The sequence below is a fragment of the Manis javanica genome, chromosome 15, assembly GCF_040802235.1.
Source record: "Manis javanica isolate MJ-LG chromosome 15, MJ_LKY, whole genome shotgun sequence".
Lineage (NCBI taxonomy): Eukaryota > Metazoa > Chordata > Mammalia > Pholidota > Manidae > Manis > Manis javanica.
The window spans coordinates 81,627,361-81,655,311 of record NC_133170.1 but is presented as its reverse complement, the minus strand read 5'-3'; the positions used below and the strand labels follow the sequence as shown (position 1 = coordinate 81,655,311).

The 27,951-nt window shown below is 51.3% G+C and overlaps 3 protein-coding genes and 1 non-coding gene across 17 annotated transcripts in view; 2 read left to right on the top strand and 2 right to left on the bottom strand.

The window, feature by feature from the left end:
- Positions 1–2,509, bottom strand: part of KREMEN1 (kringle containing transmembrane protein 1) — a 95,091-nt gene extending 92,582 nt beyond the window's left edge. For 4 of the 5 annotated variants that reach the window (XR_012125473.1, XR_012125474.1, XM_073222597.1 and 1 more), the window contains exon 1: positions 2,272–2,509. Coding sequence is in view for 3 of the 5 variants with exons in the window: in XM_073222597.1 (XP_073078698.1) it covers positions 2,272–2,368 (97 nt within the window). In the remaining 2 variants the exon portion in view is untranslated. The remainder of the gene's footprint in view (positions 1–2,271) is intronic. The other variant, XM_073222599.1, reaches the window with a different exon arrangement.
- Positions 33–23,930, top strand: LOC108400084 (uncharacterized). The gene is made up of 3 exons (XR_005054572.2): positions 33–1,476; positions 16,809–16,918; positions 22,383–23,930. It is a non-coding gene; the product is annotated as an uncharacterized protein (transcript).
- C15H22orf31 (chromosome 15 C22orf31 homolog) lies at positions 3,488–12,109 on the top strand. Its single transcript, XM_073223489.1, is given in 4 exon segments — positions 3,488–3,556; positions 10,251–10,286; positions 10,288–10,701; positions 11,602–12,109. Coding segments are annotated over 4 exon segments (957 nt in total). The 3' UTR covers positions 12,040–12,109.
- The window catches only part of ZNRF3 (zinc and ring finger 3), a 181,948-nt gene continuing 166,644 nt past the window's right edge, over positions 12,648–27,951 (bottom strand). For all 10 annotated transcript variants that reach the window (XM_073222583.1, XM_073222586.1, XM_073222581.1 and 7 more), the window contains 7 exons: positions 24,454–24,528; positions 23,937–24,068; positions 22,481–22,591; positions 21,317–21,484; positions 19,925–20,027; positions 17,493–19,223; positions 12,648–16,128 (listed from right to left, as the gene is read on the bottom strand). In XM_073222583.1, coding sequence (XP_073078684.1) covers positions 16,070–16,128; positions 17,493–19,223; positions 19,925–20,027; positions 21,317–21,484; positions 22,481–22,591; positions 23,937–24,068; positions 24,454–24,528 — 2,379 coding nt within the window. In that variant the 3' untranslated portion in view covers positions 12,648–16,069. The remainder of the gene's footprint in view (positions 16,129–17,492; positions 19,224–19,924; positions 20,028–21,316; positions 21,485–22,480; positions 22,592–23,936; positions 24,069–24,453; positions 24,529–27,951) is intronic.

Genomic DNA, 27,951 nt, shown 5'->3' with positions numbered 1-27,951 from the left:
TCAAAAAATGTAAAATGGCAAGTTGGGCATATCTTCGGAGTGAAACATGTTTTTTATCAGAAAGGATTTTAAAAACTAGTGGGTAGGCTCTAGATGGGATGTGATGCTGGGGACAATGCAGTATCTCCCTAAAACAGCTTCTGGAACTAAAGAGGAAAAGTCACAAAAGCACTAATGTACCAGGATGGTAAGAAGAGCTGGTGAGGCTCACTGAATTGGGAATTTGGGTCACTTATCATAAATCATTTCACAATGGTTATTTATTTGTCCCTGCCTCAGACTCCCAAATAAAAGCACACCAAGGTTTGAGGTTCAAACTACACAAGAGCTGCAGCATTTAACCTGTTCTAGCAAAGCAAAGGTGCTTGAAAAGAGGGTACCACCTTCTAATAAGCGTGAGCATAGTTGGCTCATTTACCACCCTCCAGAGCAATAGCCCTTTCCAAAGGTGGAACCGGTTTATTTCTACCATACCTCTCTCTCCACAGAGGACATTAAATCCTGACCACACAGATGACAGAGCAGAGCTAAGGGGTTACTAGGTTACAGTTATGTTGACACATCCCGGCTCTCGGAAAGTTCCTCCTTTACCCCTTGCATAGGGCAAACAGTACAAGTGATCAAACATCTGTAGAAGTTTTTGTAGAAGTCCCCCAGAAGGCCGTTGGTCACTCAGAAACCACTTTCTAAGCCCAAGGTTTACAGCATTTGGAGACCCTCCTCCTTCTACTGATTTAAAGTCAAGCTGTGACTTTTACAGGGATTAATCAGACTGGAATCTCATAGCATTCCCAGGGCAAATGAGGTATCCAGCACTTGGTGAACTGCGAAGCACTATAAAAAGTATTATTAAAACATGTTTATTGACTGCCTTCTATATGTGAATGTATTACCTGCAGTATCCTTTAATCTTCACAACACCCTGCACGGGAGTCATCATTATTGCTCCTTTACAGATGAAGAAACTGAGGCTCAGAGGGCTGAAGGCATGACCCAATGTCACACAGAAAGTAACATCAGGTCGTATCTTTTCCACTAATCCAAGCTAGTAAGTAAAGCAATTCTGAGTTTTCTTTCAGCAGCAAAATCCTGTCTTTCCAACATCACAGGCTGCAACTCTGGGTGGAGAAGGAACGCAAAGGCCGGTTTTCCTACTCGGGCAAACCGGTAATGAACTCTTTCAGTCCCTTTCACGAATGCCCAATTCTCAACACCCAAACAACCTGCAGAGAAATGTAGCTGGGACAGACAACGCCCTCTTGCCTGCTCTTCAACTTGGAAAGAATTCTGATGCAAGCCAGGGTGTGTGTGGAAGCTGAGCAAAGTCCTAGCTTCCATCATGGTCCAAGGCCCCACCTCGGGAAGACTGGCCTTGGGCTTGGCCTGGCGACTGGGAGACTCTTTAAAATGTGGAGCTACCCAGGAAACGTGGCTCTGCACCGCACCGTCTGGATAAGCACTCTAAGCTCCGTAGGGGTAAGTGTCCCATCAGCCCTTCCTTTCTTCCTCTCTCCAAGCCCGGCTAGCACCTGGGTCAGGGGGAAGTTCAAAGCCGCCCTGAGCGGTAGGCAGGGGGCGTCCCGGTTGGGTACGGGGAGAGGTCCTAGGACCCGGACCTGCCTCTCGCAGGGCGGGCAGGTCACCCGGACTCCCCGCGAGGCTGAAATTAGTGTCGGCCAAGCGGACGCTGACCGGCCCCAAGCAGAGCGCCTGGGAGGGAGCGAAGGGAGAGCTGGGGGCCCGGGGGCGTCGTTGTGGGGCTTGCATAGGGGATGCTCGTCGGTGTCGTTACGGGGCTTGGGGAGGGGATGCAGCGTCTTGAGGCCGGTGGGGTGGGGGGGGGGGACGTCCCGGCTCGAGGTGGTGGCTAAGAGACTTAAGGACGGGATCCCGGGAGGTTCTGGGGCAGCGGGGGCGTCCGGCCGGGGAGAGCCGCTGAGGGACGGGTTACTGAGCCAGAGCAGATGTCCCAGCCCACGCGTCGCTGAGGAGCTTGACCAAGGAAGGGTCGCGGGGGGTACTGAGGCAGGGAGGGCGGCAAGGCCTGGGGGGCGTCGCTGAGGGGCTCCCACGTCCCGAGGCGGGTGGGCACCGGCCGAGCCCGGGGGCGTCGCTGAGGGGTGTGGGGAGAGGGTCCTGAGGCAGAGGGGCCAGCGGGCCCCGAGGGAGCGTCGCTGAGGGGCTTGGAGGAGTCCCGGAAAGCAGGGGCGAGGGCGTTGGGCCCCCCGGGCAGGCTCCGCGCAGGGCAGGCGCCGGGGATCTCTCACTCACCGGGTCCGGGGCCGAGGCCGGGGCTGGGCGCGGGCCGGGCCGCCAGCGTGAGCGCGGCGGCGGAGAGCAGGGCGAGGCGAGCGGCGGGCGGCGCCATGGGCCGTCAGTGCGGGGCCCCGGGGCGCGGCCCGGGGGAGAGGGGGCAGCGCGGGGAGCCGGGGGCGGCCATGGGAGCGGGACTCGGGGCTCGGGCGTGGCCCCGCCCCGCCCCGCCCTCCCCGGCGCAGCCACCGCCCCGGCCGCCCGCGCCCGCCCGGCTCCGCAGCGAGGCCCGAGGGGCGGAGCCAGCTGCGCACGCCCTCCCGCCCGCCCCGCCCGCGCGCCGCGCCTGCCACTCAGCGCGGGCCCTGCGCCCCGCCTCACCTGCGCCCGCCCCCCGCAGGGCGCTTTATTGGTCCGACAGAGGGGCGGGGCCAGCAGGTGAGGGGCGGGGTCCTGGGCCCCGCCTCCGAGTCCCCAAGCGGAGTTTTGGCCCGGCTGGAGCGGGCCGTGCTCCCAGTGACCTCTGAGCTACCCTCACTCGGGTCGTGACTCACGCGCGGGCTCAGCCGCAGCGGTAATAATCAGAACAGCAGTTTGCAAACCCCTTTTCCCGGCTTGGTTCATCGCAGTGGTTAAAAAAAGTGTGCTTTGGTGTCTGCCTGTCGGGGTTCATACCCCACTCGGTCACCTTAAAGACCTTTAATGAAAAATAGCTCTTCCTTCAATTCCTCATCTGTTAAACGGGGGGCGTTGATAACAACTACCCAAAGCACTTGTACTACATGAGACGATGCCTGGGAACTTTTGCACACTAGGAGCTTAGGAATGTCGAGTCCCTCTCACCGTCCCAGTTCTAGCTGCCACACAGGATGAAGCATCCTGAGCCCTGGTTCTGAATCCTCTTGCCCATCCTTTGACAACTGGGGTAATTCTCCTGCTCTGTCTGGGCCCCAGTCACGTGCAAAACGGGATTCGCAAGGTTAGATGAGCTAGAAGCAAGTAAAGTGCCCGACGCAAAGTCAAGCGGATGGGCAGTGATGCTTTCTTACGGACGGTACGGGGATAACGAGCCCAGAGAGCTTGTGGCTTGCGTAAACTCTCGGCCCCCGCCGGGCAGAACCTCGCCCCGCGCCAAGGTCTTCCCCCGCTAGGCTCGGGGTCGGTGGCGGGCCTCCCTCCTCCCCAGCACACCCTAGGCAGAGATTTTCTCTCGGCTTCTGTCTAAAGCGCCACGATGACGCCCCTCCGGGCAGGTCCGGGCGGCGCGCCGGGAGCTTTCAAGTCCCTGGTCCCGGGCTTGCAAGTGCGGGCCTGCGCCTGGCGCGGCTGCGGGAGCGTCTGCCCTCGTGCGCCGACTCGCCGCGCCTAGAGCGGGGCTGGGGCGGTCCTGGCCCCGCGGGGCTCCTGGCCCGCCTTAGAAACACCCGTCCCCGTGCCCCCCCACCCCCCCAGTCCCAAGGTCCGCCTCCCCGCAGCCCCTCCCAAACTGTTCCCAGGGCTGGGCCCCAAAGGCACAGCTGCCTTCCACCAGGCCTCTCATTCTCCATCGCTTTCCACCCACACGACCCAGTGACCCAAAACAAGTGCCTTGTTTTCACTGTGTCACTCCCGAGTTCAAGAATCCTGTGGGCTCCTGATTGGAGCAGGGAGCCACCCCCCACTCCCCAGCGAGGCCAGGTCTGGGGGACACACCCTCCACGTCCTGCCTGGTGTCCGCCACTCTTGCTCATCTTCTCCATCATCTTGAGCCCTTCCCCGCCTCCAAAACCACCTCCGCTGGAGCTGGGAACTCTTCCCTTCTAACTTGTCCCACGGCAGGCACAGGAAGCACGCCTGGAAGGAGAATGAAATGAGAACGTGCAGGTGAGACCACCAGCACAGACCAAGGCCTCCACAAAGGGGGACCTTCCAACATTTAACAAATGCTCAGGGCAGAACAGCATGCCAACAGCACCAGCAAGACAAGCCTCCTTTGAGAACTTACGTTCCAATGGCGGGGAGCGGCCTCAACCAGCATGAAATGAATGCGAATTTCAGAGAACACCAAGTACTAGGAAGACAAGAAAATGGACAGAGAACGATCTGCGGTCGGCTTTAGAGTGTGGAGGAGAGGTTTTTTCAAAGCAAGACACAGCTCTCCGGTTTACAAGTTTCACATCTCATCCTGGTTTCAGAGGAGGAAACAGGAAGTGGCAAACAGGAGATTCAACACACGGTTCACTTGGCCAAGTCTGGAGATTGATGCCATTCACTTGTCATGCCCCCGTGCAGGAAGGCACCCCTACTGTGTGCGTACCAGCACCCTGCCGACATTTGGCTCTCCTGGCCTTGATTACAACCAGAATGCGCCCAGTGAGAAATGAAAACGTGGGTCCCTTGTTCAAAATTATTAATAATATCAAGGTGGTGAGCATTAAGCCAACTGTTAAACCAAGAGCATTAAACCAAACGTGGGACCCTCCTAAGCTCAGGAACCCTATGTCGCTAGACAGGTTGCATGCCCATGAAACTGGCTTGTACAGTAGAACTCAGAAATAACGTGCAAGCCCATGCCCGCACTGGTTGTTAAGAGAAACATCCCTCTGTCCTTCCCCAGGCCTCCCTCCCCTCCTTTCCAGCTTAAAGCCGAGCACAGGTGATGGAAACAGTGCACAGAGGCTAAAAATACAGCTGCACAGGTCTAGGTCAGGGCACTTAATGGCTCAAGGTCTTTTGCTCAGTTATGTGGTCCTGGCCCCTGGCAGGAAGCAGCCTGAGATACTCATTTCAATGCTTCACATGCCTCAGTTGTTCTGCAGTTTCATTTCACGGAAAGAGGGAGGACTCTGACTGCAGCCCCTGGCCGCCAGGAAGATGTTGGTGTCTGTCTGTCTGTCTGCCTGCCTGTGGTCAGTAAGCAGGGCCTTCCATTCCTTGAAGAGCAGCAGGATTTGCCAAGAAGCTGGGAGATCTCAGCTGGTGGAGTTTGGGCGATCTGGTATCTTTGAAACTCCTGTTGAGATGATTGCTGCTCAAAGGGCAGTCGTGTAAAGAAGAGCCCTGGACAAGGAGCCCGATTGTAAGGAGGGAAGCTTTTACTGAACTCAGGCAGGGTGCAGAGTTTGCTGTCACATTTCACATAATGCTCCCAGTAGGCCCACGCTGGAGGCACCCTTGCCACCCACCTCACACAGAGAGGTGAAATGGTCGCACAGTGGTAGAACTGGACTTTGAAGCCAGGCAGAAGGATCCCAGGACCACACTCCTAATCCCTGTGGTGAACTGCCTCCTTGTCCTCATGGGGTTCTGGCAACAAATGCCTACTAAGTGCTCCAAAGCCAAGATAAGGGCGAGGCATTCGCCTCAGGCACAAAATTTCAGGGAGCCCCAAACACTCAGTAATGAAATAAATATGATTTAATAGGTTTTAAAATACATTCAATATACTAAATCAATAGTGTTTTAACGCAATCTGTCAAAAAAAAATCTAAATGAATGTCAAAGGACCCGTGATGAACAAAATATCAAAGTGTTACATAAAAACAGAATCTAGATTCATGATTTTCGCTGGGCTTCAGCCTCAGCTCCGAACAGTAGTGTTCCTTATCCTGTCTCCCGGGTTTCTGGGCCAAGCAACTAGAGATGCAGAAGTCCAGAGAAGTAGTGGTTTGCTTGTTCCGATGAGGGTGAGGGGAGAGGAAGGAACTGGTTTTGGACATAATGAGTCAGAGGTGTCCAGGGCATCCAGGAGGGATGTCCTCAGGTCTAAGAACTTGGAGGCAGTTAAGAAGGGATGGCAGGGTGGGTAGGGCACCCTTATTTCACGTATTTGGCGCGTGGTAGGTACGCATTCAGCACATGTGGTCTAAATCACTGGTCCTCAGGGTCTGCATCACAGTTCAGGAATCTTTTCAAATTCTCTCATCCAAAGATTTTATTTTCTTTCTTAAACCTTCTACATCACAAACCTCAGATATGTTCCCTTATGGGTGTGGAAGTTTATTGCTTGGGTGGTAAGAACATCTCCCATGGAAACTGAAAATAACTCTATTCCACGAGAATTTGGCATGAAGGGGGAAGAGAAGAATTAATATAAATTGGCTCAATTTCCTCCTTATTAACTGATCCTCTAAGAAGAGAAGAGGAGCTAAGAGAAATGAAAGAGAAGATAGTAGTAAAGGAGAAGAGAGAAGAAAGATTACAGGAGCTAAAAAATGCAGTGGGGAGAGCTTGGCTAAGTATTAAAGAAGGGCAGATGTGTTTCCAAATAGAAGCAGTTTTTTAGATACGTCAGGAAGCACAGCTCCATATGATGGGTGGAAAATAAAGGTTATTTAGACTGAGCTAAGCAGCATAGAAAAGGTTCACTGGAGACTCAAACTGAGGAACAGGCCTTTCAGCAACATGGAAGCCCTACTGCCTCAGCTCCAGGTTCTCTGCATCCAGTGTTGGCATCAACAATGGGAATTCTTGCCATGGTTTCAGGACCTTGGACCAAGTGAAGTCTTTCCATCCTGACTTTACAGTTCGGAACAGTCTTCATGGAACAATCTCTGTTGAAGACTAGTCACTTTCCTGCACTTATCCTCAGGTATCCACTTTTCTTGCTGCCCAACAAAGCATCAGATATTCTGGAAACACCCACAACCAGGGGGATATGTGGTTCCTGTAAAAACACCACTTCTGTGAGATTGATGAATATGACAAATGTTTAGTGACAGTGGACCATGGAAAAGAAATGTCAGTACACCCAAATCAGATCAGAATCATTCCCTGCTTCAAGAGGCTCATTCTTTGGCCTCATAAACCAGATGCACACACAAGAAGGACTTGAGATGAAGTTCATGTCAAATGTTGGATCATGTTACTCAGATCATGGGCAACAGTCTTCATGGAACAATCTCTGTTGAAGACTAGTCACTTTCCTGCACTTATCCTCAGGTATCCACTTTTCTTGCTGCCCAACAAAGCATCAGATATTCTGGAAACACCCACAACCAGGGGAATATGTGGTTCCTGTAAAAACACCACTTCTGTGAGATTGATGAATATGACAAATGTTTAGTGACAGTGGACCATGGAAAAGAAATGTCAGTACACCCAAATCAGATCAGAATCATTCCCTGCTTCAAGAGGCTCATTCTTTGGCCTCATAAACCAGATGCACACACAAGAAGGACTTGAGATGAAGTTCATGTCAAATGTTGGATCATGTTACTCAGATCATGGGCAACAGGAACTCAAGAAAGGGTCAGAGGAGTGAATGGGCCACAATAATAATGTTAATAAGAACACTGTTTATTGAGCAAGCTCTGCACCAGGAGCCATGCCACATGTGTTGCGTGCATTGTCCCATTTCATCGTCACAGTGATTCTGGGGTAGGCACCATTACTATCTTCATTTCACAGATGAGGAAAGTAAGGGTCAGAGATGTGGGGTCACCTGCCCATTGAGTGGAGCTGAGATGTTGACTCAAGCAGACCAATCCTTGAGCCCAGAGAAAGTCTCATGACAAGGACAGGACCAGAACTGGGCCTGGGTGTGGTGTGCAGATGGGCCGAATGGACAAGAGGCAAAGAGCTATGTGTGGTTAAAGAGCAAGGTGGTGTAGACTTTGGCTGCGTCTGGTCTGTGTTGGTTACTAGCTTTGGGATCTAGGATATGGTTCTTGAGCAATTTGTGCCTCAGTTTCTTCATCTGTGTAGTAGGGATGGCTACAGTACCCAAACTCATAAGGCTGTTGGTAGCATTTCACGATATGATGAATGCAAAGTAGCTAGAACAGTGCTTGGCCTACAGCAAGCATCCAATAAATATAAATTTTACTGGCATAGGTGAAATAGCACAGGCCAAATTAGCCTGGGTTAGTTCTAAGGAACGTGAGGGTTACCTCTTGAGCTATAGTCCATCAAAGTGAGTTACATTAAAGGGAGAGAAGGCAGAATTTGACCAAATTTGAAGAGTCTCAGCTGCCATTCACATAGACAGTTCTGTGCTAGAAAGATTCATCATGCTCTTCAGAGCCAGAGCAGTGTCACTTGGTCATTGAGTCAAAGGCCCAGAAAAGTAAGTACAACAGGTGAGCGTCTGGAAAGAGTAGGTGTGGGAAGGCCAACCTTGAGACAGGGAAGGAAAGAAGAGAAACATCAGAGCCATTCCATGTGTGCCTTTCTTGCCCAATATTTCCCTTCTGTCCCTGCCATGCAGAGGAAAGTCAGACACTAGTGCAAGAGCCTCATGCCGCCTCTCCAGGATGCACCAGCTCTGAAAGGATGCTCGCCCGCCCGGCTCCAGACACTCGCAAACCCTTCCCAGAGACAAACCATTTCCAACGTCCTGCTCTAAAGCTGACCCACCTCTTGGAAGGTGAGGCCAGGGCTCGCCGCTGAATAGGCCCCATTGTCCTCCCAAGTATTTGTGGGTCCAGATGCCGTAGGCCTGGAGGTTCCACTGCGGCCTGTGGTGCGGTCTGCCTGTACACTTTGATTTAATCCAGGGACAACACTTGAAAAATCAAACAGGCAACACATGCAATTCCAGGAGCTCCTGCCAGACTCATACCCTGTTTTTCCATCATTCTGCTCTTCTCCCCCTCAGGAGGGAGTTTCCTTCGTCATTTTGTGCATGAAAAATCAAAACCACCAACAGGACAAGCACCTGATAAGGAGCGAGGCATTGCCCAAGAGTTCCCAGGCAGAGGCGTCTTTGTTCTCGTTTCAAGCCCTTGACACTGCTAACAGCTCTGATTACTGCATTTGCCATGGGATGTAAAATAAAACCACATTCCAGAAACCATGCAGTCTCCCGGGGAGACACATACAGGGAGAGGTGCCCAGGGCTGCAGGAACGTGTTCTTTCATTTCTGGTCCCTAACCTTGGCAGCTATTCTGAGAATTTAACAGTACCTTCTTTATGTGCATGGAAAAGGGCACTTTTGCACATGTAGGGATCTATCTCACCACCTATATTCACAAATTTGGTCTGCGTATTTGACTACGTTGTGTGCAAAGCATGTTTCTTCTTAAGGACATGAGGACTTTTAAAACTCACCCTAGCCATTTTGGGAGAAATGAGGACTTCAGGAATTCCTGAAGCTGGAAGTACAACAAAATACAACTTCTTCCAACATCATTTAACTATAAAATCTGATGATGTAATGCCCACCTCACCCACATCACAAAACAAAGTGACATCACAAATACTAGGGATAATGGTTCGAGACTGCCTGCATGTGAGCCCAAAGTTAAAGAAACTGCAATTTGCCCATACACGACTGAGGCAGAGAAAGACAAGTGACTAGAAATATTAAAACAAAACAAAACCAGAGAGAAAAGGGAAAGAGAAAATATGTATTTCTTCCCCCTACTGAAACATGGTAAGGCAATTTAATTTTTTTATAGATGCCATTTCTCAGAAAGCCAGGTCTCTTTAAGTATTTGATTCTGATTTATCCAAATTATTCTCTGGCTCTTGGCTGACCCCAGGAAATGGAAGGCAGCATCATTTGCATTATGCTTTTGCCAAATTGACCCCAGAGTATATGTGTCTATTAAGCAGCTTTTCTTGGCTCATGACAATCTGGTCAGAAAGTGGAGTGATTCGGTGTTTGGCAGAACTTTACCTGCTGTCCTTTCTGCATGACAACATGGTTGAGAAGTGACTACAGCTCCCATAGGAATCTTGAGTGAACCTGTCTTCCTTGCTTTTCGTGCCATGAGTCCCTTAGTTTTCTCGTGGAAAGGAGTTGTCTTTCATTCCTTGTTAACAATACCTGATCCTCCACTTCCAGCCCAACCATGCTATGTTCTTGGAGAGCCTGAATATCGCTGTGTCTTGGTGAAGTTACTGTCACTTCCCTACTTGGTATAAAAGGCTTTGGTGAGCAGGAGAGATGGGTAAAAAGATTTCTAAGAGCTGTGGGGAAGGAATGGTCTGCAAAAAGATGTTGATACTTGGCCTCAAAAGACCTTCTAGTCTCTGCTCGAGAACTGGCCTTTTTTTCCCCTTATGTTTCCAGCATGCTGTCCATGTGAGACGGGGCTCCAGCATCCCTTATCCATGGACTCCGACAGTCTATCTTACTGAACACCAGGCTTCAGGACTGCTATGCGGACTCACCAGCTCTCACCCACACCCGGAAGGCTGGAACGTGCGCCAAGCGGAACATCCAAGCCCCAGCACCAGGTACCACCTCGTCTTGGGAAGTTGTCAAGAACCCGTTGACTGCCAGTTCATTCTCCATGATTAAGCTGGTGCTCAGGTGACAACTAATGGGTAAATGTTGACCAGTACCACGCAAGTTTGGAGGGGCAAAACCCTTGAAGAGATTAAAGCCCAAGGACAATTCAGCGATGAAAGCCACCCAGCGGTGCAGGATAAGGAACTCCATCAGTTCCAAGAACAGGCGGCCAGCGGGGCAGCCGCCCGGCTCACCTGGGTGCAGGAGGCCTGTCGGAGACATCAAGGAGGTAGATGACAGCTGGTGGCAGAGAAAATGTGATGGAGTGGGGAGAGGGAAATGTAAGCTGGAGAGTGTTTGATGCTTGAGAGACTGTTACACAAAGTGAAGGAAAATCCTAAAGGTACAGATAGGACTCGGCGGGAGGATCTGGGCAGGGGAGCCATGATGTAGGGAAGGGTACCAGATTGGGGGGCATGCATGCTATGTCCACTCTGCCTCGTTCTGTAGGCGGATGAAAGGGCTTACCTAAACAGAGAAGAGGAACTTGACATGGAGGGAAAACAAAGGTGGGGAAGGCCAGGATCGGGGCAGTGTTCTCAGACACACACAGGCCAACATCAGAGAGCCACAGACCTTGCTATGAACTTCCACATGGAGAATCTGGATCCAGAGGCCTGCGCTGAATCCAGCTCCATCACTCTGTGGAGCTTGGCTGCCATGGCTCAAATCCCAACTCCATCATTAAGGACAAATGCGGGCTTAGCCTCTTTCTGCCTTGTTTTTTGCCATCTTTAAAATGGGGAGTAACAGCCCTGCCTTCATAGGACTTCGTGAGGATTAAACAAGTTAATACGTGCAAAGGACATTTGAGCAGAGCCTGGCAGATTACCTGCTTAGGATCCTGCATGGAATTCAATAGATGACAACTGTGATTATTAACTTTGATGTGTGGCCTTGGGCAAAGCAATTCCAATTTCCTTGCCTTCAGAGCCGTCTCTCGCTGACCTTACGTTGTTGTGGGGAATGCATGCAGTGGTATACTGGAGGGAATTTAGTAAACTAGAACATGCTGGACAAATGTTGGTTATGGCTGTAACCAAGACTCCAGGACACAAATCCCAGATAATTATTCTGAGCTCCCTTCTCAAGTTTTAGCTCTGACTTCTCTGCTTTTCTTCCTGGCTAGAGTAAAGAAAGTTCAAAGGAGAAAAAAGTAACAGTCGGCCAAGATCTTGACAGCAGATATGCTGAACATGTGGCTGCCACCCAAGCACTACCCCGGGACATTGGGACGGCAGCCTGGAAGGGCCGGGCATTGCTTCCTGAAACCAGGAGACAGCAGTTGGTGGAGGACACGCTAACCATCCACGGCCTCCCCACAGAGGGTTACCAGGCTCTGTACCACACTGTGGTGGAGCCAATGCTATGGAATCCTTCAGGGACCCCCAGGAGGTACAGCTTGGAGCTGGGCAAGGCCATCAAACAAAAGCTCAGGGAAGCTCTGTGCAGCCAGGCCGCTGCCCCTGGAAGTGTTCGGAAGAACCCGCTGCCAGGCAGGAAGTAGCTAGACGTCCATGAGGAGCTTCTGCCCAAGAAACGGCCCAAGTTTAAAAGTGAGAAATAGGAACAAGAGCCCCCAGGATTACGATGTTCTCTGCTAGATGTCAGAAAAATAAACAATACTTTGCACCTTCCACGTAATCTCAGGAGTGCTTTACAAATTAGGAACTACCCTCCCCAGGAAACAAGATAAATGGGTACCAGATTCATTTCAGATGGCAGGCTCCTCGCCTCTCTCGTGACTACGTATTTTCAAGGGCTAGAGGCTTGGGGCTTTGTTCCTACAAGCCCCTTCTCCTTAACAGGGGCTTGAGGGCCTCTCAATCTTCCAGGTAGGAAAAGGTCTGGAAAATGAAGCTGATGATTTATACACAGCCTCTGCTCCCTATTTTTAAAAAGTGTACTGCTAGGATCGATTACCATTTCCCTCACTCACTCTACCTAGAGCAGAGCAGAGCGATCACCACGACCTCAAGGGCATAATCCCGCACGCTCTTGATCAGATACCCTCCCGTGGCACCACCCAAATCCCCCAAAACCTCAACTCTGTGTTAACAGAAGAGGAATTTATACAGATGCTTCCATGAGTGAGTTGAATACAAAAGGCACTGCTTCACTCACATCTCCTTTGTGGTATCTGTAGACCAAATAGAGCAATGACAACATGTAACATGTACTTGATAAAATTGTATTTTTTTTTTTACAGTCATTTGTACAATTTGTTACAAAACCATAGAAGACTACAACTTGTTTTAAATCATTTTTGGTCGGCAAATACGTAAAATCTGTGTGCAATTATCATGTATTTACAGGGCCTCATGTTAGTCATTTTCAATGATTATTCCAACAATGTCACACTCTCAACATAAGACATGGCTTAAGATAAATATATTAGTAAATAAATATTCTGAGAACATATTTCCATAAATGAAATGTGCTGCTATACATATACAGAATATACATAAGTTTTTTTCTAGCCTTTAAAACATTTTTAAAAAATGGTAATGTTGGAGAAGGAGCCCTTAGACCATCTTACTACAAAATCTTTACAGCAAAGTCTTTACAAAATATCTTTTAAGTGCTATGGGAGAAATTTTAAAAAAAAACATTTTAAAATAGTGCCTTGTTAGACCAACACAATAGAGTTTATATAAAGAATAGAAAAAGGCAGTTCTGTTTAAAAAATAATACTCTTCATTAGTAATTACTTTTTAGACCTCATTTTAAAAGCCTTAGTCCTGCATGAACTTGGGAGTAGAAATTAGCAGCACAGAATGAGCAGTGGGACAGCAGATGGGACTTTATAAAATGGCCTGGGTTCAGAGAAGAGACAGAGAGTGAGAACCAGCATTCTGGGGCTGTCTACTACAGAGACACACCTTGTCGATCAGGACTCCACCCCCCCTTTTTAACCAGTTCTAGCACTCTTCAGTTTATATGGCTGTCCTACACCAGGGTTGGGCCAAGGGACGATAGCCAATAGTCACAGTCCGGCTTTGGGAGGGGGGTGGTCCTCAATGGAAAATTTGATGTCCCTAGTTTCCGTGGCTATACAACCCACTTATGCCACCGAGAGGCTATGGAAAAAGGTACTTGGCATCACTATTGGAATCTTACAACTTCAAAGGAGACATTTCTTTTGATATGAAGGATGAGACAACAATACAGTTGGTTACTACATTCTGGTGGGTCTCTTGTCTGGTGAGTCAACACAAATTTCAGACAATGGCTGATATTTAAAGTTTTAGAATTTCATTTTTCTTTTCCACCACCCTGTGAACTACAGAAGTTAAATGTGCTTTCTTTTGCCATCTATAATTATTGCTCTTTCAAATGAAAATTGGACACATTTATTTTAATAAGCCCAGTTGAAGCCACATTCTCTACTATCTATTTATTGCTTAAGGCTGTTGAAGAGTGAGTGGTTTTTCCAGCTAGGACTTAAGAAAGCCACTCTGGGGGTATGGTTTCAGACAAGAAAGATAATATGCACTCAAAAGTATTAAACAAAAAAAACCAAAAAAACAAAACCACAAACAAAAATCTCAACAATGAGCAAGCTGCTTTTTGCAGTTCCTATTAGAAACCATACCGCTCCCCTCCCCCCACCTCTTCCCTAAAACCATGTAATGCAAGCTGTTGTCCTTAGCAGCTGCTACTCCTGGCCTGAGAATTAAAAGAGGCCCAGATCACATGTCAACAGCTTAGGAGCTTCGCACACCCTCGCCAACAGGTGTGCTGAGCTTCGGCTGGGGGTGGGGTTGGGGGGAGTGACCCCCCAGCGACTGCACCTCAGGGGCTGGGGGACAAATCTCACCACAGTGAGTTCCTCCTAAAGGGCCAATTGCTCCATCACTTGACCCTGGAATTTCTTTCTGTCAACTCCTGGCTAGAAGTAAATCTCCTCATCACAGGTTGGGGTCTTTAAGAAAAAGGGATTCTGATAGAGATTTTCATTCAAAACGTTCTGGACTGGACCCTAGACTGACTCCCCCTGAGCCTTACTGGAAAGAAACCATCACAGCCTCCTGACAGCCCCGGGTGGTCTCTGCTCCCCACCTGTAAGGGGCCAGAGGTTGCAAGGTTCCTATTCTAAAAATGAGCATTCAGATGACAGCATTTCAGGTAACAAACAACTGCTGAACAAATAAAAGTCACCAGAAGAGTCAGTGAACACAAGGGCTAATATGATTGGTTTTCCCTAAAAAAAAAAAAAATTAAGAACACGAAATATATTGGACGAAAAGGATGACAAATCCCTGATTTGAAGTAGCTTTAAAGAGATTCTCCCTTTTAAAATGGAAACATTAAAAAAAATGGTTTGGGTTTTTAAACTCTCCTTACCTCTTAAAAACAATAACAAAGTGTAGGAAAATATTCAAAAACCTACCCTTTGGGTCCTAAACTATCTGATAGTCTCTTTCTCTGTCTCATGGAGAATCAATACGTAATAGTGCATTAGGTAGAAAGAATAGTAGACATTTGCAGGTGAGATGAACAAATTCAGCCGTGAGGCATACAGGTGAATCACCCTGAAGCGGTGCTTCCACAGAGAAATGAGATGGGAAGCTTATCGCTCAAACTGGAGCCCTGGGCAGAGCCAGTGGGTCCGGCCATGTACCCCAAGCCTGGGAGCCCAAGGGCGCAGGAGCCACGAGGCAGGGCTGCGCCCAGGCCGACGCATACACACAGGCAGGCTCTGTCACAGTCTGCCCTAGTCCCCCAGACAGCAAGGCAGCCAAGCTGCGTTGCTCCTGGGGGTTTGTCCCCACACACCCCTGGGAACCATGTCTGCACCAGTGGCAGGATACCCAGGTTCAGGACTGTTAGCTCTGTCCATTTACTTTGGACGATGGCCCAAGGGAAGAGATGGGCGCACTCTGGGTGGAATCGTCCCCGTCACCCCGGGCCTTGGTAGCACTGGCCCATCCCGGCCCTTCAGTGCTGCACACCTCCCGCCCTGCTCCGAGCTGTTTCCACCAGCTGCCTAAAGGTGTGGGCTGGAGGGGCATGGCTTCTGAGAAGACCCCAACTCTGTAAGTTGGGATTGGCCGTGAGAAAGCAAGAGGCAGCATTGCATTGTTCCTCAAAGTCTGTACCCATATCAACTAGCTTTACTTCAAGTTTCTGGTTCGTGTTCTAAGGCGGGTGTAGCCCTGAGCTTTTCAAAGGCCTGAGCTCCCTCTGGGGAGACAACAGTATCTACACATGATGTGGTTCAATTAATGCAGCAGTGATTTTTTTTTTCAGCAAAAGTGGGCGGTTAGGGTTCTTTAAAATATATATTTAAATAACTTTTTACATTTCATATAATATCTTAAAAAACAGAGCAGAGAACTCAATCCCACACACCTCGGAACCCCAAGCACACACACCTTACAAAACAGAGTAACATGTTATCAAAATAGGCAAAAGACTCACAGAATTTTGTCTGTTGGTTTGTTAATGGAGGGGGAGGGCAGGTTGCCACAGGTGGCTCACATTTTGGGTTGAGGAGGGCTCTCTTTATTACCACTTAGAGTGTTTGTCAAAGCTAAAAAAAATTTTTTTTTGAAGGAAGAGTTTGGAGTCTCCGTACAGTCCCCATGTCCACGTCAGAGTTCCTTCTGAGCGCAGGCTCTCGGGCCACCGTCCGCGGGGCGAGATCTCTGCCCTGGGGTAGAGAGAACAGTCATGAGAGGAGGGAGCCAGCACCGCAGGCCTCGGGCACGACACACAGGGACCAGGCAAGGGACTCGGGAGCCCAGCCCCAGCGTGCGGCAGGCTCTCAGGGAGTGACAGCTCACGATACCGCACAGGCTGAACATGGCAAAGGGCTGAGGCAGGGCTCCTTGGCTGGGAGCACCGGTGCCTCCTAGAGAGCCAGCCTCTCTCACCGGGAGGTGCAGAGCCTTCTAGAAGCCCTTAGGTTGCACGAAATCACACCATGCAAAAGAGTCTGTACACGGCAGGCACTGAGAAGGGCAGGGGAGAAGACCTGACACCCCCAAAACAAAGTATTTTCAGATTGTGATAACCTGGGAAGTAAGGAGAGAGTGTGACAGTGACCTCAGAGGAGGCGCAGGGCCTGAGGGGCCCTGAGAACTGGAGGAGGGGCTGGAATGGGCTGGGCACCTTGGAGGAACAGGACGCAGGCCTGAGGGGGCTACAGAAGTGAGCAGCGAGGAGGGCGGACCAGGAGGTCACACAGGCAGGCGGGAGCCACATCATACAGAAAGAAGGGAGTAGTTCACATTTGTTAAATTCTAGAAGTAACGGCAAGTCATTGAAGGGTTTCCTAGTGTAAAAACACTGACTTATGTTTCAAAAAAGACTCCTCTGGCTTCTATGCAGAATAAAAGGCAAGACCAGTCAGCACCAGACCACTCAGACGGCCACTGCCGTCACCCTGGACAGAGGAAATGAGCCGGACTGAAGGGACAGCAGGCGGGGATGCAGAGAAGGTAAATTTGGGACATATTTGGAGGTGGAACTTTTTGCAGTACTGCTCAAGTGCTGGACTACACAGTCTATTACTGAGACAAAACACTCGGAAACTTTATAGCAGTTTGACAACTTCTACTGAATCTAATACAAATTCTGGCTTTGCATTTTGTATGTTTCTTGCTAGGTTTCATTCTTCTGGGAATTCACTTTCCTGGATGGGGGGTGGCACACAAGCACACGTAATCCTCATGGGTTAAGAAGCCCAGGACCCTGGAGCACGAGGGGGCGGGCAGGCTCAGGGACTGCTTGGCCTTTTGGCCTGAGCCTGTGGGTGGGGAGCCTTGAGAAAGGAGCGCAGACGGAGGAATTTGGGGGTGCTGCTGTGGATCTGACTGGCTGGGACGCTTGTGTGGCACCTCGGGAAGAACATGGAAGCAGAAGGCCCAACGGGTCTGGAACTCAGAGGAAAGGCCTGTTTAGAGAATAACGCTTAGAGACCATCAGGCAGAGATGGTGCTGAAGGGACTCAGAAAATGACCTCAGAGAAAGATTAGGGGCCCCGACTGGCCGACTGTCACCTCCTGCTCTCACCTGTAGCCTTGGTGGCTCTGACGCTGGACTCCTGAGTGTCCTGGGGGTCACGGGGGAGGCTGGCCCTGGCAGACCCCACCTCCTCTAGAGGGCAGCCAGGTGGCAGTGGCATCACGGCCTGGCAGCACAGAACCTGCTCTTCTTTCTGGGCCACCCCCAGGCCCCTGTGGGGCCGCAGGGCATCTGGTCCCGATGTCCCAGCCCAAGGGCTGAGGCCATGGGTCCCCTGGCAGTCCGAGGGCAGGCCCACGTCACAGTCCACATCCTCAGGAATGATGGGGATGCGCTGGCTCAGGTCCCTGAGCCCTGGGGGGCAGCTGGGCAGGGGCTCCTGGGAGAGTGTGTACTGCACACTCACAGAGCAGTCCTCGGTGTGGCGGCCGCTGCCCCCACCGCCACTGCGGACCACCTGCTTTTCTTCATAGAAGCAGCAGGGCAGGTCCTCGTATTTCACCCCATCTGTCCTGGGCAAATGGTCTGGGTGAAGGCTGCACAGGCCCTGGGAGCCCCCCGGCTGTGCCTCCCCGCCCGCGGGGCCGCAGACCTCACAGAGCGGGGCGCCTGGGAACAAGGTGCTGCCCCCTGCGGCCCCCACACCGGGCTCCAGTGCGGACGGCGGCGGCTCGCAGCAGAAGGTGCACGGCAGCCCCTCGCGGCCACCCCTCCAGGTCCTCCTGAGGTCCAGGGCGGCCCTCGGAGAAGCCTCAGGCCCCACTTCTGAGGTAGAGCCACTGGGCCCCCTGTGCTCCAGGGAGGAGCTGCTGCTGTAGTTCATCTCCAGGCTGCAGGCGGACAGCTGGTCCCCTGAGGGGCAGGCAGGGCCGGACCACGGCTCTCCCGGCCCGGCGCCTTGGCCGTGGGTCTCCGGGAGCTCCTCCGGCGGGGAGGCGCCCTCGAGGCACACGACAGGCCCCCGGCCCGAGCCCCCCGCGTCGCCGGTGCGGCAGGGGCTCCGGCTGCGGTAGATGAAGGGGTCGTAGTCGCTGCTGAGGGAGCTGCGGAAGGTGGAGCAGCTGCCGTACACTCCCTGGTTGCTGGCCTCCGTGCAGTCCACCACGGAGTCGCTGGAGGAGCAGCGGCACTGGCCGGAGCTGCTGCTGTCGCTGCCCGGGCAGTCGGCCAGGTAGCCGCTGCACACCGAGCGGTGGCCGTGGTAGCAGCTGAAGCTGGATGCGCTGCCGCTCTCCAGGTGGGAGGGTGGGGCCATGGGCACCACGGGGAAGAGCAGGCTGCTGCTGCCACCGTGGGGGAAGGTGCGGGCCGGGCCCCGGGGCGCGAGGCTGGGCGGCGCCGGGCCCTCCTGCTCGGGGTAGCTGAGGCCCTGGAAGTAGTAGTGCTGGTACACGGTCTCGTACTGGGAGAAGCAAGCTGCCTTGGAGAAGCTGCGGCTGCTGAACTTGGGCCTGCGGAAGGGGTGGGCTGGTGAGTAGGCGCGGTGCTCCAGGCCGCAGCGGTGAGGGCCCAGGGTGTGGTCCAGGTGGAGGGGTGGGTAGCCGCGGATGTAGGTAGGGGTCTGTGGCGAATAGAGGCTCTGCTCCCCGTGCCGGTCCACGGTCAGCAGGGTGACGGGGTTCCCGTGGGAGTCCATGCTTGTCCTCGTGGGGTAGGCTGGGATGGCGTTGGTCCTGTGCACGCGGCCGGGGTAGTGCACTGGCAAGATCACCCTCTGCTGCCGGCTGCGTGGGAGGTTGCCGGCCTCCATGCACACGGTGCTTGGGTTTCCCTTTTGTTCTGGGGAGAGGTGGAGGAAACAAAGTCGGCAGGGCTGAGCACACTGGGGCCAGAGGGACAAATAAGGACAAAGGCTGAAGCAGCCAGCTTGGTTGCATATGCCAAGGTGCCCAGTGGCCACCGAGTTCTAAGTTGCCCCAAACTCAGCCATGCTGGCAGAGGCTGCCCTGCTTCGAAAGGCAGTCATTCCTGTAAGGGCCCATCTTCCACCTCCCCACTGGTCTGCCTGGAGAGCAACAGGGGCACCAAGATGAAAGGCGTTTCCCTCCCGGAAATATGGCTCCCTGGCGTGCACACTGCGCCCCGGCCCCTCACCAACACCACAGCTGGCAGGGGCAGCACCACAGCCCTGCCAGCTCTCACTCGTTGTCTCGGCGGCCTGGAAACAGCCCCTTGGTACTGGGCCCGGGCAGGGATCATCATTGCCCTTCCCGCTGAAGAGTTTGGCACGCCTGGGGAGGCCAGACGCCCTGCCCGAGGTCAGGAAGCTTATGTGTGAGCCAGCACTTGAACTCAGGGCGACTCTAAGCCAGGCTGTCCTCAGGATGTGGCCTCCCAGACCCAAGGCCCCCATGCCTCCAAGTCCAGATGGCAATGCTGCAGCGGTTTTGCTTGCTCACCAGGCTATAGCATGTCACTCTTACTAGGCATTCGGTAGAGACAGTACCTCTTCAGCAATGATGCAGAAAGGTGATGATTACCTATGATGTTGTGCCGACAGTGGGGGCAGGTGTGGTGCTGCAGCAGCCACGGGTCCACGCACTTCCTGTGAAAGCGGTGGGTACAGGGGATGACCCGCAGCTCCTAGGCAGGAGGAAGGACACACAGCCTGAAGGGATGGCCGCTCAGCCTTCAGCCCCACACGCTTCTCCTGCAGAGGGAGCCCTGTTCACCATGCCAGTGACCTGAGACTCCCTCCCCACCCACCCCACTTCTCCAGCTGCAGAGGGGCTCAGTTCCCCTGTGACTGGCAGGTAGGGCAGCAAAGGGGCAAAGCTCTCCTGTCTTCTCCTTCGCTGGGACCCTGAACATACCTGGAGTTCATAGCAAAGCAGGTGACATGAAGAGGAGACCATGTGTGGGGCTTTCTTAGGCTTCCACCTCTGGAGCACCTGAGCTCAAGCACCCTCCAAAGTTGCTAATCTAACTTTGTCTTCCCATTCTCTGGCCCACTCAACACAGGAATTTTCAAACTGATACCTAACTCTGTGCCTGACTGTGGCAAGAATCCTGCCTGTATTTTCTCACATAACCTGTGATCACCTGGGGTATAGGTCAGTCTTGGATCCATGTCACAAGCACAGGCACAGAGATTAAAGTCATCTGCCCAAGATCACAAAGCTAGATCCTGTCTGGGCCAGGATTTGAACCCAGGTAGTCTGTATCTAGAGACCACGCAAGACTCTATTAATTAATCTAAAGGCCTCAGCAAAAACTCATTTTTCATCCAAGAGTCTGTAGAGCAGTGGAATACTTTCAAAGGGGCATCAGGTGTCTGCAACTAATTCTGAAGTGATTTGTTCCCAACTTTCCAAAAGGTGTGTGTATATAAGTCTCCACCTAGACAGAGACTAAGTGAACGTGGCAAAATGTAAACACTGGGTGAGTCTATGTGAATGATACATCATTCATTGCACAATTCTTGCAGCTTTTCTGAAAGCTGAAAATTTCAGAATAAAAAGCTAGAAGGAAAAAAAGGAACATCATGTCCCTTGTCTCTTTATAAGGAGAAATACCAAATGTTCTGCACAGCTTTTAGGGGATGTATGTACTGAGCCAAGACACAGAGTTTTCAAAAGAGCAATTCTAAAATTAGGTCAACATGTGTGAACATTCTTAAAACCAGCCATTTTCTGCCTACCCTGAATTTCTGATCAACTTCTGAAATCACCCATGTCCAGCTGGGTGCTCTGGGGAGAGTGTCTGTGCCCCGTGGTGGTCGCAGCCATCCCCTTGGAGACCCAGACATTCGAGCCCTCCCGCTCTTGCACGGCTGTGTGAAGGGGACGTGGGGCCCTATCTTAGATCCTGTGTGCCTTTGCCAACCTGTCCACCTCACCCTCACCCAGGATGGGTCCTGCCTCTGCCATTACCTCTCCGTCGATGTACTTCTCGAGGCAGATGGCGCAGTCGGACGTGGAACTGCTGCTGAGTGTGTCCAGGGCTCCACAGCTCCCCTCCCGGCGCCCCTTGCTCTTGGAGTTGAACTTTCTGGTTTCCATCTTCTCCAGGGCCTGCACGGCCAGCCTGTTCATGGAATTCTGCGTGGCAGAATGCAGCCCATGTTAGGGTCTGGGATGTATTAATAGCAGGGCCCTAGCACTCAATGCACTGGGATGAGCAAACGTTAGACTCCATCAGGCCAGAAGAGACTTTTGAAAAATCACTCAAAATTCAATGACAGCACAGATTTTCCAGATTCGAGTGCCCACGCAATCAACTCAGGCTCTTGCCAAGTGGCAGTACCAGAAGATATCTACTCTATGTGGCCCACTCTGCAATGCCCTGAGTCATTAACTTACTCTATGCCAAGGTCCCCCTCTTTACATGGAAGGGAGTCCTGAGGGCAAACAGGACAATGAGCATGAATGCTCACCACGGGGCCGGCTCGCCGTGCTTGACAAGCACCGCTGACTGGTCAGTGGTGACCACTCGGCCCCCTGTGGGAACTCAGCGACTCTCCTGTTTAAACAGACTGCCTGCCTAGCCCACCAGCCCTCTCCCGAGACACACACATTTGAGAGTCTAGATTCCAGCTTATCCTCTGTCACCCTCTGCCCCCAAAGCCTTCCTTCCCACAAGCATGTCATGTGCCAGCTAGGCACTAGAATGGCTACTCTGTTTATCAAGACTCGCCCTAGAGAGCTTGCCAGACGTACACTGGGATTCAGCAGGTCTCGGGCGGGGCCTGAGTGTCTGCTTGTCCACCAAGCTCCCTCGTGATGCTGATGATGCTGGGGAGCAAGGTTTTGGGGCTTCATATTAAAATTTAAGCATCTCTTTGGAAAAACTCCTGGTTGGAAAGCCCCCGCTCTTTGGAAAACCCCCGCTATATCATCACCCTAATGTTCAGTCTCTGTAGGACAGGCCCTTTGGAAACAGAGCGGACACAACGCTACAAGCTTTGTTCTTGGTTTTCTCTCTCTTTGCTGTTTCTAGGCCACTGGGAACACACTGCAGAGCTCAGGCCCCAGCCCTGGTTTTGTGAGAGACACAGCCCCAGGGGTCAGTGTTCACGGGCTGCTCTGAGGCGTTACCTGGCTGCGTCGCTGCTTCAGCTTGATTTTGACGAGGAGGATGAGGCAGACCAGGGAGACCACGACGAAGAAAGCCAGGAAAACCCCCATGTCGAAGTATTCAGTGGGTTGCTGGAACAGAACACAGACACAATGGGTCGCAGCTCTCTCTGGCTTCGGGACGGGCACTCGGCTGTGTCGACCCTGATAAGGGTAAGGATGGGGTGAGCAGGGTGTGTTTCCCTTCCTGCAGGAACACCTGGGGCTCTGCTAACATGCACAGGGTGTGCTATTCAGGCCTACGTAGTACCCTGTGCTGTGGCCGGGGAGAGGCGGTCTCAGCCAGGCCTCCTAATAGCCAAGAGAACTCTGCTCATAAAGCCTTGCTCCCCGTGGAATAGCGCAGAGTTTGCTGTAACCGGGAGGAGAGGCCCTTCCAAATAAACACAAATATTGTATTTATGGGACAAAGGAGTGAGTGTCATGTTTTGAGGGAACAGTGATTACTAACCATATAATTAATGGTTTACAACAACTCCGAAAATTGTATGCTGCTTCCACAAATATCAACTTCCACTACAGTGAGTCATATTTGCCAAAGTGGTCTTTTTTTCTTTGAAAAGGAGCCAGCAAATCAGTTCTGCAAACTCCCTCTAGTTCTAGTTCTTATCTGTTCCTCACGGCACCCTGCATCCTGCAGCCTCGAAGTTGCCTCACCTAGGACATGCACTTAGCCAACAGGACTAGTGTTTTGGTGATTGAATGTTGCGGGTATCCAGATATTTTGTGCATGCAGGCAATCGTCCTGTACGTGAATATTCCAACATTTGTAAGAGAAGGAAACAAACCATAGACGGGGCACCTGTCACAGGTTCCTAGAATCTTCAGCCTGAGGTTTGGGCAGAAGATGCCAGGTAGAAGTTAATGGCCAGCAATGTCCCTTCTTAAGAGAAGCTTACACATTATTCATTAACTAGCTAGAGGTGACGAACTTTAGTCTCAGTTGAAAGTTAACTTTTCTAGACTCAAATATAGGTTAGGGGGTTTCGATAATAAAATTTACCCTACAGGAAAAAGGAAGCACAGGCCCTTCTCTCCAGTTCAGGTTAAATGGGAGGAAGGAGACACGGGAAGCCGAATGCTGGGTGTCAATCAGAGGAAGATGGGACAGAAGAGAAAGAAGGATAGGAGGTCACCAAGAGCGAATGCCAGGCAGAAGAGACCAGAGACATCTCAGCACAAATCATCCATTTCTGGAAGGACTTTTCAAAATTCTCTCTAAAGGAACACAAGGAAAATGTCTCCCTGGCCTCCAGCCTTAGATCTGATATAAACCTGCAGGAACCCGGGGTGCTTCAGCATTTTAGACAGAAAGAAGACAGGAAGAGAAGCCCAGGAACAGAATTCCCACAGGGAATAAAGGTGCAGGCAGCCACAGAGGGGGAGCCAGGCCTGGCTGGCCGGGGCGGGGGCTCACTCTAGGTGGGCGGTGCTGAATCCGTGCTCGAGCCACTTTCTGCTTGTTGACGATGTTCATCAGCTTGACGGCATCTGCACCCTTCACATACACCACCGGCCTCTTAAGTGGGTCTTCCGAGCCCTGGTTTAGCTAAGGAAGAAGAGATGGTCCTGGTTGGAAGACATGTTTTAAGAAACAGAAGAGAGACAAAAAGGCTGGAGGAAAAGAACACCAAATACCCACTTACAAATCCTCAGACATCCCAGCCTTGGAGCTCCCAGAAGGACAAGGCTGAGGACGATGGGCAGGCTGAAGGCCCAGAAGGGTCTTTGAAAATGCCCCCAAGCCCTTTAGTTCCTGGCTCTTAGCCCCTCTCAACACACTTGCCTTGGAGTCCGATGTCCAAAACATCTAATGTCAACAGATAAGGGCAAAGGCCCTGAAACAAGGCAGCGTGACCACGGCCAGTCAAGCTGACTAAGGGCAGGGCCTCTCCCAGGGAGGGCACGGCGTCGGCGTGGCCCGGGGGGCCTACCTGGTCGATAGCTTCTGGGTTCTCAGACACATCAAAGATGACCGCAGTGGCTCCCCGCTGCACAGCTCGCTTGGCCTGGCAGGGTGAAAAAGAGCAGGTTGGCACTTGGGGCCTTACCTTTGCAAAAATGGCCTTGGAAATCAGACCTACATTCAAATGCAGAATCTGATAGTTCCCAACAAGTGACCAGCTTCCCTAAGCCTCCGTGACCCCATCTCCTAACAAGACAAAAGGACAATGCCCTCTACCTTGCATGGTTATTCCGAGAACCAGATGAGTTAGAATAGGTGACAATAAATAACTGGGTACTCAACTAACCTCATCTCCCTATCCAGCCTAAACCTTCAAAACAAATCGCCAACCTGCCCGGTCAGCATGAAGGTACTGGTTTGGGCTTTTCCTGCTACGAACACAGAGCCACTAGCAACCAAAGTGAGCGCCTTGGGTCCTGCTTCTGGGGTCCTTCCTGCCTACGCCCCCCAGTGCTGCAGTTAAAAGAGCACACTATTCTGTTTCTGAAGAAATCTCAAAACAGTTTTAGTAACTGACATAAGCTGCAGACCTGTGGGGATGCTGTCAGGGGAAAAGCTATGGGAAATAACTGTAAATGGGGATTTAGAGCAGCTGGCTGCCAAACCTGGCTGCACATCAAAAACCACTTGGGAAGTTTGTAAAGCAGATTTCCTGGCTCAAACCACAGAGACTGATTCAGCGGGCTTGGAGGAAGGCCCAGGAAACTGAGTTCTGAAAATTTTCTGAGGGATTCTGATGATTCAATCACGTGGGGAGCTATTGATCAGAGAGATGGGATGAGAATGTTTTAGGAACAAATGACAAACGGTGGGTGAGGTGGGATGGGAGAGGATTCCTTTCCATTCCAAAGGGACCTCTAATTCATGTCCAGATAAACGGACAACAGGGTAGAAGCTGTGGAAGAACAAGACATAAGACATAACCTTGCCTTTTAGGAACCTGAATCTTGTTAGGGAAGTAAGACACCTCTGACGTGGGAAAACGAAAAACAAAACCTTCTATAAGATGGGCAAATGATGGCGAACGCGCAGAGGTCAAAGAAGTCTCTGTAGGCCGGAGTGGGAGTGCTCGAGAAAGGCAAAAATGTGAATTCCTTCCACAGGAATTACTGCTCTACACGGATGCAGCATGAAAAAGCAACGCTGTGTTTAAGTAGAGGAGCCTGTGAACAGAGAAACGGCTCCACAGCCCACTAGAGGGCAGGCTTATCCCACAGCTTTTACAACAAGACACTTCCCGGTCCTTTGTACCAGAGAGCAGGACAGCGAAATCCTCACGGATGCTGCGGGGCCCCCGCAACTTAACCACCTCGGCACTGTGGGTGCTGTGCAGAAGCTGGTCTCCTGCTGGGACGTTCTTGCTAAACTGAGATTCACTGCATGTCCAGTCTCCTCTGCTGCTTGGCCACGCCACTCTGCATCACTAGCACGCTGTCAGTCAGGGGTGGGTAAGTCCCTGAATCTCACTCAGCCTCAGTGTGTTTCCCCACCAGTAAGAGGAGGGAGACTGTATTATCATGACTAGGGTCCCTTCCAGTCCCCAGTCTTGGCCACCCAACTGAGAGTTGGAGGATGGTCCAGAACAGTAGAGAAAGGGCTGCGGCGGCCCAGTCATCTGCTCCAGCAAGAGGACTTGTGGGCACATCATTGAGGCCAGGTGGTGGCACTTTCCTCCGGGAAGCTCTTTGGGCCCCAAGGGCCCTTTGTCTGAAGTCAGTAGCTGGCGGGCCCTGGAGTTAACAGTGAGTACAGGGGCTGTGTCTTCCGCTCAGATGGTATCCCAGTCTTTTTCACACATTCTTTCCCTAAATGTAGAAGGGCCCCAAGGGAACAGCACCAAAAAAAACGAGGTAATAAACAGGCCCTCTCATTCCTGTATTTGGCTTTCATTTCGTGATCAAGCACATCAAACAGTTCCCGAGGGGATGTGTGTTCAGATCCGTCACCCAGCACCTCCCGCTTTGAAGCTGGTGCACCTGGGGAGCCTAGTGGCAGGGGGATGAAAGGCTGCAGGATCTGAGAAGTGCAAAGCCTTCAGCCACGGGGTCTGCCCCCTTTTCAGGCTTCCCTGCTCCACAAGGACGTGGACATCTCACGGATTTAGGTGAGGCACTCCCCATTCCCGATAGGTACTTTTTAAGTGACATTTTTAACAAAATCTAGGAGGGCTGACCTCCTGGTTTCTATAGTGAAAAGAGCAGATTGAGAATAAGATGCTTAAATCCCATGGATAGCTTGACTTCAGACACAACCAGGCTAATACATAGGACCCAAGTACAAATATTTTGCTTAAGAAAGTAATTCTCACAGTTAACTTAAATCTTGTTTAATGTAATTATGCTTAATACTAAATAAGGTTCTATTTTCTGCACATTCCAGAACTGGACAGAAGGGGAGTCAACCCAGGATCCTGTGGGGAACTTGCCTGTTAGGAACCAGCTCAGGATTTAAAATAGGCCATGAATAATTCATATTTAGAGAAAGACACATTTCTTTTAGTGTTACCAGAGCAGATTAAAACACACAGAACTCTGGTCATACTTTCCACCTTGTCCTACATTTTCAGTTTTAAAATTGATGGGGCACATTCCTTGAACCAATCTTCATATCTTAGATCATTCACCACTTTACCTACTCAAGCTTGGGCCCAAATAGTATTTCAAAACAGATCTAAACCACGTTTGGGAAGTTACTAGTCTTGTGATCACCAAAAATCCTGTTTTTATAAACTCATACAACTAAAGTTCCAAACTGTCAAGATGAGGCTGTTTCAAAGAAAGGATGGGAAAGATGCAACCTGGTGGGTATTGCGAGATGAAGGTCACTGGTTAACTGGCTACAGTTGGAGAGCACAGTTAACCTTGGTCTGAGTGCAGACCGGAGTGGGAAGACGAGCATGAGAAGGGTGTAAGCAGCAGCAGTGAGGTGGGAAGTCTTGGCGAGGCCTCCCAGAAGCAGCCAACTGCCTTGCCTTACTGACCTCCGCATGCCCTTCTCCTCAACCCCAACCACACAGGTGTTTTGACATCCCTCATCACCTTCACTGCTGAGATCAGGCCAGGCCAGGTCGGCACCAGCCAGCAGGTGACCTGAAGCCCCAGCAGAATGTGGAATAAAAGGTTGTCACGGTCCTTTATTTACCTTTCCAAGGCTTCAAGACCCGAGGCTAGACAGTGTCCACAGCCACTGAGACAAGTATCAGGAGTGCAAACGTCCACAAACCTACATTCTGCAAAGCAAAAAATTTCCAGGCCTGGGAGATGCTGTCCTACTGTGGCTGCCACTTTTTGCAAAGCATGACTCCCATCCCAAAGGAAAGCAAGTCCACCTGAGACTATATACCCTTGGGTTATTGTGCCCTGAACCTGGATGTGGTTTTCCCCTAAGGAAATGCTTCTATCGATATGTTTGAGGTCTCAAATTTCCGGATGTGAATGGGGCATTCTGATAAGAATAGGCCCTTTAC